We start from the raw sequence: 15,204 nt of genomic DNA on the forward strand, positions 1-15,204 counted from the left end.
CTCTGTCTCTCTGACTCTCTCTCTCTCTATCTCTCTCTCGCTGACGCTCTCGCTCTCGCTCTCTCTCTCTCTCGCTGACTCTCTCTCTCTCGCTGACGCTCTCTCTCTCGCTGACGCTCTCTCTCGCTCTCGCTCTCTCGCTCTCTCTCTCTCTCTCTCTCTCTCTCTCTCTGTCTCTCTCTCTGTCTCGCTCTCTCTCTCTGACTCTCTCTATTCTGATGTGTTCTCTTCTGAAGTATTCACATTAACACAACCTCTCTCTCTGTGTCTCTGTAGTTAAGAAGGACCAGGAGGGAGTGGAGGAGAAGAAGATGACTAAGAAGGTGAAGGAGCTGAAGGTGTTGGACTCCAAGTCCTCCCAGAACCTCTGTAAGTGTTTGAACACTTCCCCTGATCTGACCGACTCTCAGCGTTCCAATGCAGCAAGCAGTCAGTTCAGTAATGATTCCTGACTGTTGGGCTGAGGGTGGTATGTGTTGGGCTGAGGGTGATGTGTGATGGGTGGTAGGTGATGGGTGGTTGGGTGATGGCTGCACGTGTTATGTGATGGGCCGTGTGTGTTTCAGCCATCTTCCTGGGCTCGTTCCGTATGCCCTACGAGGAGATTAAGAACGTCATCCTGGAGATCAACGAGAAGCTGCTTTCTGAGTCCATGGTGCAGGTACAAATCTGTGTGTGTCTGTGTCTCTCTGTCTGTGTGTCTGTCTGTGTCTCTATCTCTGTCTGTGTGTCTGTCTGCCTCTCTGTGTGTCGGTGTCTGTGTCTCTCTGTCTGTCTCTCTCTCTCTGTCTCACTCGGTCTGTCTGTCTGTCTGTCTGTCTGTGTCTGTCTGCGTTAGAAATGCGGTGATGCAAATGTGTGTTTTGTTTAGTAAAATGTTGTATTCGTCCTGTATGTAAATAAATGTTCTGTGTGTGTGTAGAATCTGATCAAGCAGTTGCCAGAACAGGAGACGCTGAATGTTCTGGGGGAGATGAAGGATGAGTATGAAGACCTGGCAGAGGCCGAGCAGTTTGGAGTCGTGGTGAGAACTCACACACATGCTGTTGTCTGACTTAACTACTAAGAGCTGGAGAGAACCACGTGGCTGACTGGAAAATGAAGCGCTACTAAGCTCTGATTGGTCTGAATAAACCACAGTGTTAGACATGGTCTGAATAAACCACAGTGTTATACATGGTCTGAATAAACCACAGTGTTAGACATGGCCTGAATCAACCACAGTGTTAGACATGGCCTGAATCAACCACAGTGTTAGACATGGCCTGAATCAGCCACAGTGTTAAGACATGGCCTGAATCAACCACAGTGTTAGACATGGCCTGAATCAACCACAGTGTTAGACATGGCCTGAATCAACCACAGTGTTAGGCATGGCCTGAATCAACCACAGTGTTAGGCATGGCCTTATTAACCTGTAGTGACGCCCAGCCCGTGAACGGGACCGTTATCATCATCTGACACTAATTAGCATAACGCAACGGACATAAATGTTCCTATTCATGAAAATCACAAGTGAAATATATTGAGACACAGCTTAGCCTTTTGTTAATCACCCTGTCATCTCAGATTTTCAAAATATGCTTTACAGCCAACGCTAGACAAGCATTTGTGTAAGTTTATCATAGCCTAGCATAGCGTTATGCCTTGTTAGCATCAGGCAAACTTGTCACGGAAATCAGAAAAGCAATCAAATTCAATTGTTTACCTTTGATGAACTTCGGATGTTTTCACTCACGAGACTCCCAGGTAGACAGCCAAAGTTCATTTTTTCCCAAAATATTATTTTTGTAGGCGAAACAGCTCCGTTTGTTCTTCACGTTTGGCTGGGAAATTGACAGAAACATGGCAAATGTTGTTTAGAATCCATCCTCAAGGTGTTTTTCTAATATCTATTCGATAATATATCAGTCGGGACAATTCGTTTTTCACTCTGACCGATTGGAGTAATGGCTACCTCTGTATTTTACGCGAGAATCTCTCTCGGAGCCACCATGTGACCACTTACGCAATGTGGCTGCCTATGGCTATTCTTCAACAGAAATGCGTAAAACTACGTCACAATGCTGTAGACACCTTGGGGAATACGCAGAAAGCGTAAGCTTGTTGATGGTACATTCACAGCTGAATAGGGAGTCATTGGAACGCAGCGCTTTCAAAACCTGGGGCACTTCCGGATTGGATTTTTCTCAGGCTTTCGCCTGCAACATCAGTTCTGTTATACTCACAGACAATATCTTTACAGTTTTGGAAACGTTAGTGTTTTCTATCCAAAGCTGTAAATTATATGCATATTCTAGCATCTTTTCCTGACAAAATATCCCGTTTAAAACGGGAACGTTTTTTTTTCAAAAATGAAAATACTGCCCTCTAACACCAAGAGGTTAAACCACAGTGTTAGACATGGCCTGAATCAACCACAGTGTTAGACATGGCCTGAATAAACCACAGTGTTAGACATGGCCTGAATCAACCACAGTGTGTTAGACATGGCCTGAATCAACCACAGTGTGTTAGACATGGCCTGAATAAACCACAGTGTTAGACATGGCCTGAATAAACCACAGTGTTAGACATGGCCTGAATCAACCACAGTGTTAGACATGGCCTGAATAAACCACAGTGTTAGACATGGCCTGAATCAACCACAGTGTTAGACATGGCCTGAATAAACCACAGTGTTAGACATGGCCTGAATAAACCACAGTGTTAGACATGGCCTGAATCAACCACAGTGTTAGACATGGCCTGAATCAACCACAGTGTTAGACATGGCCTGAATCAACCACAGTGTTAGACATGGCCTGAATCAACCACAGTGTTAGACATGGCCTGAATCAACCACAGTGTGTTAGACATGGCCTGAATAAACCCTACTGAGCCTACTCAAACACTACCAGCAATATGATCCTGCCCGTCCCACTTTAAAGGAAACATCATGTATAAAAGCTTTATAGAGCATTCATAAGTGCAAAAAGCTGTCATAAGCACATAAACGATGCTTCACAAACCATCTATAACACACTCCTTGTGAGTGTCATGGTCCTCTCTCCCCTCTCCAACCCTCTCTTCTCACCCCTCTCCAACCCTCCCCTCTCCAACCCTCTCCAACTCTCCCCTCTCCAACTCTCTCCCCTCCAACCCTCCCCAACTCTCTCCCTCTCCAACCATCCCCTCTCGCCAACCCTCCTCTCTCCAACCCTCCCCAACTCTCTCCCCTCTCCAACCATCCCCTCTCTCCAACCCTCCCCTCCTCTCTCCAACCCTCCTCTCTCCAACTCTCTCCCCTCTCCAACTCTCTCCCCTCTCCAACCCTCCCCTCTCCTCTCTCCAACCCTCCCCTCTCTCCCCTCCAACCCTCCCCCCTCTCCCCCTCAGATGTCGACAGTGAAGCGTCTGAAGCCCCGGCTGACGGCCATCTTGTTCCGGCTGCAGTTTGAAGAGCAGCTGAACAACATCAAGCCGGATGTGGTGTCCGTGACGGCGGCCTGCGAGGAACTGAAGAAGAGCACCACCTTCTCCCAGCTACTGCAGATCATCCTGCTGGTGGGCAACTACATGAACGCTGGTTCCCGCAACGCCAAGGCCTTTGGATTCAGCATCAGCTACCTCTGCAAGGTGAGAGACACTTCATTGCTCTACAGTGCTACTATTTTACTCGCTTGTTAGAAAAACTAGATTAGTTGGAATTTTAATTTAGGAGCACCAGTGATTACTTCACTGTACCGCGGCCCCTGAGAGCCATGGAGAATACACACAGAGCCCAGATTCATGACCGTCATGCTTGCACCATTACTACAAAGAAAACGGCTTGTTACTGCAAATATTGTTCATTGTGCTCCTAAATTTCTGTGTGCTCCTAAATTTGTCAATTTGGTCAGCGTAGAGCCCTGCATGGACATAACCACGCACAAAGAGACGCACACGCATATCTACAGGCAGTGTGTGTAACAGGGTAAACATGTATTTAATAAGCCAACGCTGCGTTAAAGGTTTTAAAAAGGGGGTGTACTTTAGAATCTGCCCTTTGTCCAATCAGCTGCGGGACACCAAGACAACTGACCTGAAGCAGACTCTCCTGCACTTCCTGGCTGACGTGTGTCAGGAGCAGTACCCCGACGTCCTGACGTTCCCCGACGAACTCGTTCACGTAGAGAAGGCTAGCCGAGGTAACCATGGACTCCACCTAACACCTACCCTCAGAACTAAACACTAGTACCAGTACTCTCACACACTTGTGTCCTCTCCTCATCCCTGTTTCCTTTCATGACACACTGACCTGTCCCCTCTAACCCCTGTCTCAGTGTCGGCTGAGACCCTGCAGAAGAACCTGGTGCAGATGGGCTGTGCGTTGAAGACTCTGGACAAAGATCTGGAGACCTTCCCTCCTCCACAGAGTGATAGGGACATGTTTGTGGAGAAAATGACTATATCCTTTACTACTGAAAATCAAATGTATTTATATAGCTCTTCTTACATCAGCTGATATCTCAAAGTGCTGTTCAGAAACCCAACCTAAAACCCCAAACAGCAAGCAATGCAGGTGTAGAAGCACGGTGGCTAGGAAAAACTCCCTAGAAAGGCCAAAACCTAGGAAGAAACCTAGGGAGGAACCAGGCTATGAGGGGGGTGGCCAGTCCTCTTCTGGCTGTGCCGGGTGGAGATTATAACAGAACATGGCCAAGATGTTCAAATGTTCATAAATGACCAGCATGGTCAAATAATAGGTCTGGGACAGGTAGCACGTCTGGTGAACAGGTCAGGATTCCATAGCCACAGGCAGAACAGTTGAAACTGGAGCAGCAGCACGGCCAGGTGGACTGGGGACAGTAAGGAGTCATCATGCCAGGTAGTCCTGAGGCATGGTCCTAGGTCTCAGGTCCTCCGAGAGAGAGAAAGAGAGAATTAAAGAGAGCATACTTAAATTCACACAGGACACCGGATAAGACAGGATAAGTACTCCAGATATAACAAACTGACCCTAGCCCCCCGACACACAAACTACTGCAGGATAAATACTGGAGGCTGAGACAGTGTGGCCCCACCCGATGATACCCCCGGACAGGGCCAAACACGAAGGTTCGATCATAGTTCGATCATTTTAACCTCCTCCAGTCCAATCAAACTTAGTTCGATCATTTTAACCTCCTCCAGTCCAATCAAACTTAGTTCGATCATTTTAACCTCCTCCAGTCCAATCAAACTTAGTTCGATCATTTTAACCTCCAGTCCAATCAAACTTAGTTCGATCATTTTAACCTCCTCCAGTCCAATCAAACTTAGTTCGATCATTTTAACCTCCTCTAGTCCAATCAAACTTAGTTCGATCATTTTAACCTCCTCCAGTCCAATCAAACTTAGTTCGATCATTTTAACCTCCTCTAGTCCAATCAAACTTTATGTAAGGTGTCATTTCAAAGCATCTCCACACATCTTACAAATTACGATCTAGACAGGAAATATTCTCTGTCGTTTCCTGTAAGCCTTTCCATGCTGAAAGCTGAATGTGTGAGTGTCTATGAATGAGTGTGTATAGCTCTGTGTGTTGGTGGTGTGTATAGCTCTGTGTGTAGCTCTGTGATGATGGTGTGTATAGCTCTGTGTGTTGGTGGTGGTGTGTAGCTCTGTGTGCTGGTGGTGGTGTGTGTAGCTGTGTGTGCTGGAGGTGGTGTGTCTGTGTGGTGGAGGTGGTGTGTCTACTGGAGGTGGTGTGTGTGTCTCTGTGCTGGAGGTGGTGTGTGTGTGTCTCTGTGTGCTGGAGGTGGTGTGTGTAGCTCTGTGTGCTGGGGGTGGTGAGTGTAGCTCTGTGTGCTGGGGGTGGTAAGTGTAGCTCTGTGTGCTGGGGGTGGTGTGTGTAGCTCTGTGTGCTGGGGGTGGTGAGTGTAGCTCTGTGTACTGGGGGTGGTGTGTGTAGCTCTGTGTGCTGGGGGTGGTGAGTGTAGCTCTGTGTGCTGGGGGTGGTGAGTGTAGCTCTGTGTGCTGGGGGTGGTGAGTGTAGCTCTGTGTGCTGGGGGTGGTGAGTGTAGCTCTGTGTGCTGGGGGTGGTGTGTGTAGCTCTGTGTGCTGGGGGTGGTGTGTGTAGCTCTGTGTGCTGGGGGTGGTGTGTGTAGCTCTGTGTGCTGGGGGTGGTGTGTGTAGCTCTGTGTGCTGGGGGTGGTGTGTGTAGCTCTGTGTGCTGGGGGTGGTGAGTGTAGCTCTGTGTGCTGGGGGTGGTGAGTGTAGCTCTGTGTGCTGGGGTGGTGTGTAGCTCTGTGTGCTGGGGGTGGTGTGTGTGTCTCTGTGTTGCCAGGCTGTGTACTCCTTAATACTGTACCTCACAGCTTTGTGGCCAGTGCTAAAGAGCAACATGAGAAGTTGGACATGATGCATAAGAACATGGAGAAGCAGTACTCCGACCTGGGGAAATACTTTGTGTTCGACCCTCGCAAGATTTCTGTCGAAGAGTTCTTCGGTGACCTCAACAACTTCAAGAACATGTTCCAGGTGAGTTTGAGCATTGGCAACCTGAAGGCAGAAAACAGAATGTGCTCCCACCTCATTACACACAAGTTAATGATAAACACATGTTCTCCTCACCTGTTTGTCTAAATGACATTGACTGTTAGTGGGAAGGTACTGTCTACAGGTATTGTATCAGGTAGTGTTATTACCAGGTAGTATCAGTTAGTATTAGTATCAGTTAGTATTAGTATCAGGTAGTGTTATTACCAGGTAGTATCAGTTAGTTTTAGTATCAGGTAGTGTTATTACCAGGTAGTATCAGGTAGTGTTATTACCAGGTAGTATCAGTTAGTATTAGTATCAGGTAGTGTTATGACCAGTTAGTATCAGTTAGTATTAGTATCAGGTAATGTTATTACCAGGTACTATCAGTTAGTATTATTATCAGGTAGTGTTAGTATCAGGTAGTGTTAGTACCAGGTAGTATCGGGTACTGTTAGTAACAGGTAGTATCAGGTAGTGTTAGTAACAGGTAGTATCAGGTAGTGTTAGTAACAGGTAGTATCAGGTAATGTTAGTACCAGGTAGTATCAGGTAGTGTTAGTACCAGGTAGTATCAGGTAGTGTTGGTACCAGGTAGTATCAGGTAGTGTTGGTACCAGGTAGTATCAGGTAGTGTTGGTACCAGGTAGTATCAGGTAGTGTTGGTACCAGGTAGTATCAGGTAGTGTTGGTACCAGGTAGTATCAGGTAGTGTTGGTACCAGGTAGTATCAGGTAGTGTTGGTACCAGGTAGTATCAGGTAGTGTTAGTATCAGGTAGTATCAGGTAGTGTTAGTATCAGGTAGTGTTATTACCAGGTAGTATCAGGTAGTATTAGTATCAGGTAGTGTTAGTAACAGGTAGTATCAGGTAGAGTTAGTAACAGGTAGTATCAGGTAGTGTTAGTAACAGGTAGTATCAGGTAGTGTTAGTACCAGGTAGTATCAGGTAGTGTTAGTACCAGGTAGTATCAGGTAGTGTTAGTATCAGGTAGTGTTAGTACCAGGTAGTATCAGGTAGTGTTAGTACCAGGTAGTATCAGGTAGTGTTAGTACCAGGTAGTGTTATTACCAGGTAGTATCAGGTAGTATTAGTATCAGGTAGTGTTAGTAACAGGTAGTATCAGGTAGTGTTAGTAACAGGTAGTATCAGGTAGTGTTAGTAACAGGTAGTATCAGGTAGAGTTAGTAACAGGTAGTATCAGGTAGTGTTAGTACCAGGTAGTATCAGGTAGTGTTAGTACCAGGTAGTATCAGGTAGTGTTAGTATCAGGTAGTGTTAGTATCAGGTAGTGTTAGTATCAGGTAGTGTTAGTACCAGGTAGTATCAGGTAGTGTTAGTACCAGGTAGTATCAGGTAGTGTTAGTACCAGGTAGTATCAGGTAGTGTTAGTACCAGGTAGTATCAGGTAGTGTTAGTACCAGGTAGTGTTATTACCAGGTAGTATCAGGCAGTATTAGTACCAGGGTCAGTGAGAAGTGTTATTATCCGGTAGTATCAGGTATTGTTATTACCAGGTAGTATCAGGTAGTGTTATTACCAGGTAGTATCGGGTAGTGTTATTACCAGGTATTGTTAGTACCAGGTAGTATCAGGTAGTGTTAGTACCAGGTAGTATCAGGTAGTGTTAGTACCAGGTAGTGTTAGTAACAGGTAGTAACCAGGTAGTGTTAGTAACAGGTAGTATCAGGTAGTGTTAGTACCAGGTAGTATCAGGTAGTGTTAGTACCAGGTAGTATCAGGTAGTGTTAGTACCAGGTAGTATCAGGTAGTGTTAGTACAAGGTAGTATCAGGTAGTGTTAGTACCAGGTAGTGCTATTACCAGGTAGTATCGGGTACTATTAGTACCAGGGTCAGTGAGAAGTGTTATTATCTGGTAGTATCAGGTATTGTTATTACCAGGTAGTATCATTTAGTGTTATTACCAGGTAGTATCAGGTAGTGTTATTACCAGGTATTGTTAGTACCAGGTAGTATCAGGTAGTGTTAGTACCAGGTAGTATCAGGTAGTGTTAGTACCAGGTAGTGTTAGTAACAGGTAGTAACCAGGTAGTGTTAGTAACAGGTAGTATCAGGTAGTGTTAGTACCAGGTAGTATCAGGTAGTGTTAGTACCAGGTAGTATCAGGTAGTGTTAGTACCAGGTAGTATCAGGTAGTGTTAGTACAAGGTAGTATCAGGTAGTGTTAGTACCAGGTAGTGCTATTACCAGGTAGTATCGGGTACTATTAGTACCAGGGTCAGTGAGAAGTGTTATTATCTGGTAGTATCAGGTATTGTTATTACCAGGTAGTATCATTTAGTGTTATTACCAGGTAGTATCAGGTATTGTTATTACAAAGTGTATCAGTTAGTATTAGTATCAGGTAGTGTTATTACCAGGTTATATCAGTTAGTATCAGGTTGTGTTATTTCCAGGTAGTATCAGGTAGTGTTATTACCAGGTAGTATCATTTAGTGTTATTACCAGGTAGTATCATTTAGTGTTATTAACAGGTAGTATCATTTAGTGTTATTAACAGGTAGTATCATTTAGTGTTATTACCAGGTAGTATCATTTAGTGTTATTACCAGCTAGTATCATTTAGTGTTATTACCAGCTAGTATCATTTAGTGTTATTACCAGCTAGTATCATTTAGTGTTATTACCAGCTAGTATCAGGTAGTATCATTTAGTGTTATTACCAGGTAGTATCAGGTAGTGTTATTTAGTGTTATTACCAGGTAGTATCAGGCATTGTTATTACAAAGTGTATCAGTTAGTATTAGTATCAGGTCGTGTTATTTCCAGGTAGTATCAGGTAGTGTTATTACCAGGTAGTATCATTTAGTGTTATTTCCAGGTAGTATCATTTAGTGTTATTTCCAGGTAGTATAATTTAGTGTTATTACCAGGTAGTATCATTTAGTGTTATTTCCAGGTAGTATCATTTAGTGTTATTTCCAGGTAGTATCATTTAGTGTTATTACCAGGTAGTATCATTTAGTGTTATTACCAGGTAGTATCATTTAGTGTTATTACCAGGTAGTATCATTTAGTGTTATTACCAGGTAGTATCATTTAGTGTTATTACCAGGTAGTATCAGTTAGTATTAGTATCAGGTAGTGTTATTACAATGTACTCTCCGTTAGTATTATTATCAGGTAGTGTTATTACCAGGTAGTATCAGTTAGTATCAGGTAGTGTTATTTCCAGGTAGTATCAGTATCAGGTAGTGTTGTTACCAGGTACTCTCAGTTAGTATCAGTTAGTTTTAGTACCAGGATGATTAGTTAGTATTAGTTTCAGGTAGTATTATTACCAGGTAGTATCAGTTATTATTAGTATCAGGTAGTGTTATTACCAGGTAGTATTAGTATCATGTAGTGTTATTACCAGGTAGTATCATGTAGTGTTATTACCAGGTAGTATCATGTAGTGTTATTACCAGGTAGTATCAGGTAGTGTTATTACCAGGTAGTATCAGGTAGTGTTATTACCAGGTTGTATCAGTTAGTATCAGGTAGTGTTATTTCCAGGTAGTATTAGTATCATGTAGTGTTATTACCAGGTAGTATCATTTAGTGTTATTACCAGGTAGTATCATTTAGTGTTATTACCAGGTAGTATCATTTAGTGTTATTACCAGGTAGTATCATTTAGTGTTATTACCAGGTAGTATCAGGTATTGTTGTTACCAGGTAGTGTTATTACCAGGTTATATCAGTTAGTATTAGTATCAGGTCGTGTTATTTCCAGGTAGTATCAGGTAGTGTTATTACCAGGTAGTGTTATTACCAGGTAGTATCATTTAGTGTTATTTCCAGGTAGTATCATTTAGTGTTATTTCCCGGTAGTATCATTTAGTGTTATTTCCCGGTAGTATAATTTAGTGTTATTTCCCGGTAGTATAATTTAGTGTTATTTCCGGTAGTATCATTTAGTGTTATTTCCAGGTAGTATCATTTAGTGTTATTACCAGGTAGTATCATTTAGTGTTATTACCAGGTAGTATCATTTAGTGTTATTACCAGGTAGTATCATTTAGTGTTATTACCAGGTAGTATCATTTAGTGTTATTACCAGGTAGTATCAGGTATTGTTGTTACCAGGTAGTGTTATTACCAGGTTATATCAGTTAGTATTAGTATCAGGTCGTGTTATTTCCAGGTAGTATCAGGTAGTGTTATTACCAGGTAGTGTTATTACCAGGTAGTATCATTTAGTGTTATTTCCAGGTAGTATCATTTAGTGTTATTTCCCGGTAGTATCATTTAGTGTTATTTCCCGGTAGTATAATTTAGTGTTATTTCCCGGTAGTATAATTTAGTGTTATTTCCCGGTAGTATCATTTAGTGTTATTTCCAGGTAGTATCATTTAGTGTTAGGTAGTGTTATTACCAGGTAGTATCATTTAGTGTTATTTCCAGGTAGTATCAGTTAGTATTAGTATCAGGTAGTGTTATTACAGGGTACTCTCCGTTAGTATTATTATCAGGTAGTGTTATTACCAGGTAGTATCAGTTAGTATCAGGTAGTGTTATTTCCAGGTAGTATCAGTATCAGGTAGTGTTGTTACCAGGTACTATCAGTTAGTATCAGTTAGTTTTAGTACCAGGATGATTAGTTAGTATTAGTTTCAGGTAGTATTATTACCAGGTAGTATCAGTTAGTATTAGTATCAGGTAGTGTTATTACCAGGTAGTATCAGTTATTATTAGTATCAGGTAGTGCTAGTATCAGGTAGTATCAGTTATTGTTATTACCAGGTAGTATCATTTAGTGTTATTACCAGGTAGTATCATTTAGTGTTATTACCAGGTAGTATCAGGTAGTGTTATTACCAGGTAGTATCATTTAGTGTTATTACCAGGTAGTATCAGGTACTGTTATTACAAAGTGTATCAGGTAGTGTTATTACCAGGTAGTATCATTTAGTGTTATTACCAGGTAGTATCATTTAGTGTTATTACCAGGTAGTATCATTTAGTGTTATTACCAGGTAGTATCATTTAGTGTTATTACCAGGTAGTATCATTTAGTGTTATTACCAGGTAGTATCATTTAGTGTTATTACCAGGTAGTATCAGGTATTGTTGTTACCAGGTAGTGTTATTACCAGGTTATATCAGTTAGTATTAGTATCAGGTCGTGTTATTTCCAGGTAGTATCAGGTAGTGTTATTACCAGGTAGTGTTATTACCAGGTAGTATCATTTCGTGTTATTTCCAGGTAGTATCATTTAGTGTTATTTCCCGGTAGTATCATTTAGTGTTATTTCCCGGTAGTATAATTTAGTGTTATTTCCCGGTAGTATAATTTAGTGTTATTTCCCGGTAGTATCATTTAGTGTTATTTCCAGGTAGTATCATTTAGTGTTAGGTAGTGTTATTACCAGGTAGTATCATTTAGTGTTATTACCAGTTGGTATCATTTAGTGTTATTTCCAGGTAGTATCAGTTAGTATTAGTATCAGGTAGTGTTATTACAGGGTACTCTCCGTTAGTATTATTATCAGGTAGTGTTATTACCAGGTAGTATCAGTTAGTATCAGGTAGTGTTATTTCCAGGTAGTATCAGTATCAGGTAGTGTTGTTACCAGGTACTATCAGTTAGTATCAGTTAGTTTTAGTACCAGGATGATTAGTTAGTATTAGTTTCAGGTAGTATTATTACCAGGTAGTATCAGTTAGTATTAGTATCAGGTAGTGTTATTACCAGGTAGTATCAGGTAGTGCTAGTATCAGGTAGTATCAGTTAGTGTTATTACCAGGTAGTATCATTTAGTGTTATTACCAGGTAGTATCATTTAGTGTTATTACCAGGTAGTATCATTTAGTGTTATTACCAGGTAGTATCAGGTACTGTTATTACAAAGTGTATCAGGTAGTGTTATTACCAGGTAGTATCATTTAGTGTTATTACCAGGTAGTATCATTTAGTGTTATTACCAGGTAGTATCATTTAGTGTTATTACCAGGTAGTATCATTTAGTGTTATTACCAGGTAGTATCAGGTACTGTTATTACAAAGTGTATCAGGTAGTGTTATTACCAGGTAGTATCATTTAGTGTTATTACCAGGTAGTATCAGGTACTGTTATTACAAAGTGTATCAGGTAGTGTTATTACCAGGTAGTATCATTTAGTGTTATTACCAGGTAGTATCATTTAGTGTTATTACCAGGTAGTATCATTTAGTGTTATTTCCAGGTAGTATCATTTAGTGTTATTTCCCGGTAGTATCATTTAGTGTTATTTCCAGGTAGTATCATTTAGTGTTATTACCAGGTAGTGTCAGGTAGTGTTATTACCAGGTAGTATCATTTAGTGTTATTACCAGTTGGTATCATTTAGTGTTATTACCAGGTAGTATCATTTAGTGTTATTACCAGGTAGTATCATTTAGTGTTATTTCCAGGTAGTATCATTTAGTGTTATTTCCAGGTAGTATAATTTAGTGTTATTACCAGGTAGTATCATTTAGTGTTATTTCCAGGTAGTATCATTTAGTGTTATTTCCAGGTAGTATCATTTAGTGTTATTACCAGGTAGTATCATTTAGTGTTATTACCAGGTAGTATCATTTAGTGTTATTACCAGGTAGTATCATTTAGTGTTATTACCAGGTAGTATCATTTAGTGTTATTACCAGGTAGTATCAGTTAGTATTAGTATCAGGTAGTGTTATTACAATGTACTCTCCGTTAGTATTATTATCAGGTAGTGTTATTACCAGGTAGTATCAGTTAGTATCAGGTAGTGTTATTTCCAGGTAGTATCAGTATCAGGTAGTGTTGTTACCAGGTACTCTCAGTTAGTATCAGTTAGTTTTAGTACCAGGATGATTAGTTAGTATTAGTTTCAGGTAGTATTATTACCAGGTAGTATCAGTTATTATTAGTATCAGGTAGTGTTATTACCAGGTAGTATTAGTATCATGTAGTGTTATTACCAGGTAGTATCATGTAGTGTTATTACCAGGTAGTATCATGTAGTGTTATTACCAGGTAGTATCAGGTAGTGTTATTACCAGGTAGTATCAGGTAGTGTTATTACCAGGTTGTATCAGTTAGTATCAGGTAGTGTTATTTCCAGGTAGTATTAGTATCATGTAGTGTTATTACCAGGTAGTATCATTTAGTGTTATTACCAGGTAGTATCATTTAGTGTTATTACCAGGTAGTATCATTTAGTGTTATTACCAGGTAGTATCATTTAGTGTTATTACCAGGTAGTATCAGGTATTGTTGTTACCAGGTAGTGTTATTACCAGGTTATATCAGTTAGTATTAGTATCAGGTCGTGTTATTTCCAGGTAGTATCAGGTAGTGTTATTACCAGGTAGTGTTATTACCAGGTAGTATCATTTAGTGTTATTTCCAGGTAGTATCATTTAGTGTTATTTCCCGGTAGTATCATTTAGTGTTATTTCCCGGTAGTATAATTTAGTGTTATTTCCCGGTAGTATAATTTAGTGTTATTTCCCGGTAGTATCATTTAGTGTTATTTCCAGGTAGTATCATTTAGTGTTATTACCAGGTAGTATCATTTAGTGTTATTACCAGGTAGTATCATTTAGTGTTATTACCAGGTAGTATCATTTAGTGTTATTACCAGGTAGTATCATTTAGTGTTATTACCAGGTAGTATCAGGTATTGTTGTTACCAGGTAGTGTTATTACCAGGTTATATCAGTTAGTATTAGTATCAGGTCGTGTTATTTCCAGGTAGTATCAGGTAGTGTTATTACCAGGTAGTGTTATTACCAGGTAGTATCATTTAGTGTTATTTCAGGTAGTATCATTTAGTGTTATTTCGGTAGTATCATTTAGTGTTATTTCGGTAGTATAATTTAGTGTTATTTCCGGTAGTATAATTTAGTGTTATTTCCCGGTAGTATCATTTAGTGTTATTTCCAGGTAGTATCATTTAGTGTTAGGTAGTGTTATTACCAGGTAGTATCATTTAGTGTTATTTCCAGGTAGTATCAGTTAGTATTAGTATCAGGTAGTGTTATTACAGGGTACTCTCCGTTAGTATTATTATCAGGTAGTGTTATTACCAGGTAGTATCAGTTAGTATCAGGTAGTGTTATTTCCAGGTAGTATCAGTATCAGGTAGTGTTGTTACCAGGTACTATCAGTTAGTATCAGTTAGTTTTAGTACCAGGATGATTAGTTAGTATTAGTTTCAGGTAGTATTATTACCAGGTAGTATCAGTTAGTATTAGTATCAGGTAGTGTTATTACCAGGTAGTATCAGTTATTATTAGTATCAGGTAGTGCTAGTATCAGGTAGTATCAGTTATTGTTATTACCAGGTAGTATCATTTAGTGTTATTACCAGGTAGTATCATTTAGTGTTATTACCAGGTAGTATCAGGTAGTGTTATTACCAGGTAGTATCATTTAGTGTTATTACCAGGTAGTATCAGGTACTGTTATTACAAAGTGTATCAGGTAGTGTTATTACCAGGTAGTATCATTTAGTGTTATTACCAGGTAGTATCATTTAGTGTTATTACCAGGTAGTATCATTTAGTGTTATTACCAGGTAGTATCATTTAGTGTTATTACCAGGTAGTATCATTTAGTGTTATTACCAGGTAGTATCATTTAGTGTTATTACCAGGTAGTATCAGGTATTGTTGTTACCAGGTAGTGTTATTACCAGGTTATATCAGTTAGTATTAGTATCAGGTCGTGTTATTTCCAGGTAGTATCAGGTAGTGTTATTAC

The 15,204-nt window shown here is 40.4% G+C and overlaps 1 protein-coding gene across 1 annotated transcript in view; it reads left to right on the forward strand.

Annotated features, from left to right (window-relative positions):
- The first annotated feature begins 252 nt into the window (after positions 1–252).
- LOC115125756 (protein diaphanous homolog 1) overlaps positions 253–15,204 on the forward strand; it is a 46,397-nt gene continuing 31,445 nt past the window's right edge. The window contains exons 1-7 of the mRNA XM_065018546.1: positions 253–369; positions 567–661; positions 923–1,024; positions 3,379–3,618; positions 4,040–4,169; positions 4,305–4,429; positions 6,319–6,483. Coding sequence (XP_064874618.1) covers positions 312–369; positions 567–661; positions 923–1,024; positions 3,379–3,618; positions 4,040–4,169; positions 4,305–4,429; positions 6,319–6,483 — 915 coding nt within the window. The 5' untranslated portion in view covers positions 253–311. The remainder of the gene's footprint in view (positions 370–566; positions 662–922; positions 1,025–3,378; positions 3,619–4,039; positions 4,170–4,304; positions 4,430–6,318; positions 6,484–15,204) is intronic.

This window comes from Oncorhynchus nerka, linkage group LG5 (assembly GCF_034236695.1).
Source record: "Oncorhynchus nerka isolate Pitt River linkage group LG5, Oner_Uvic_2.0, whole genome shotgun sequence".
Taxonomy (NCBI): domain Eukaryota; kingdom Metazoa; phylum Chordata; class Actinopteri; order Salmoniformes; family Salmonidae; genus Oncorhynchus; species Oncorhynchus nerka.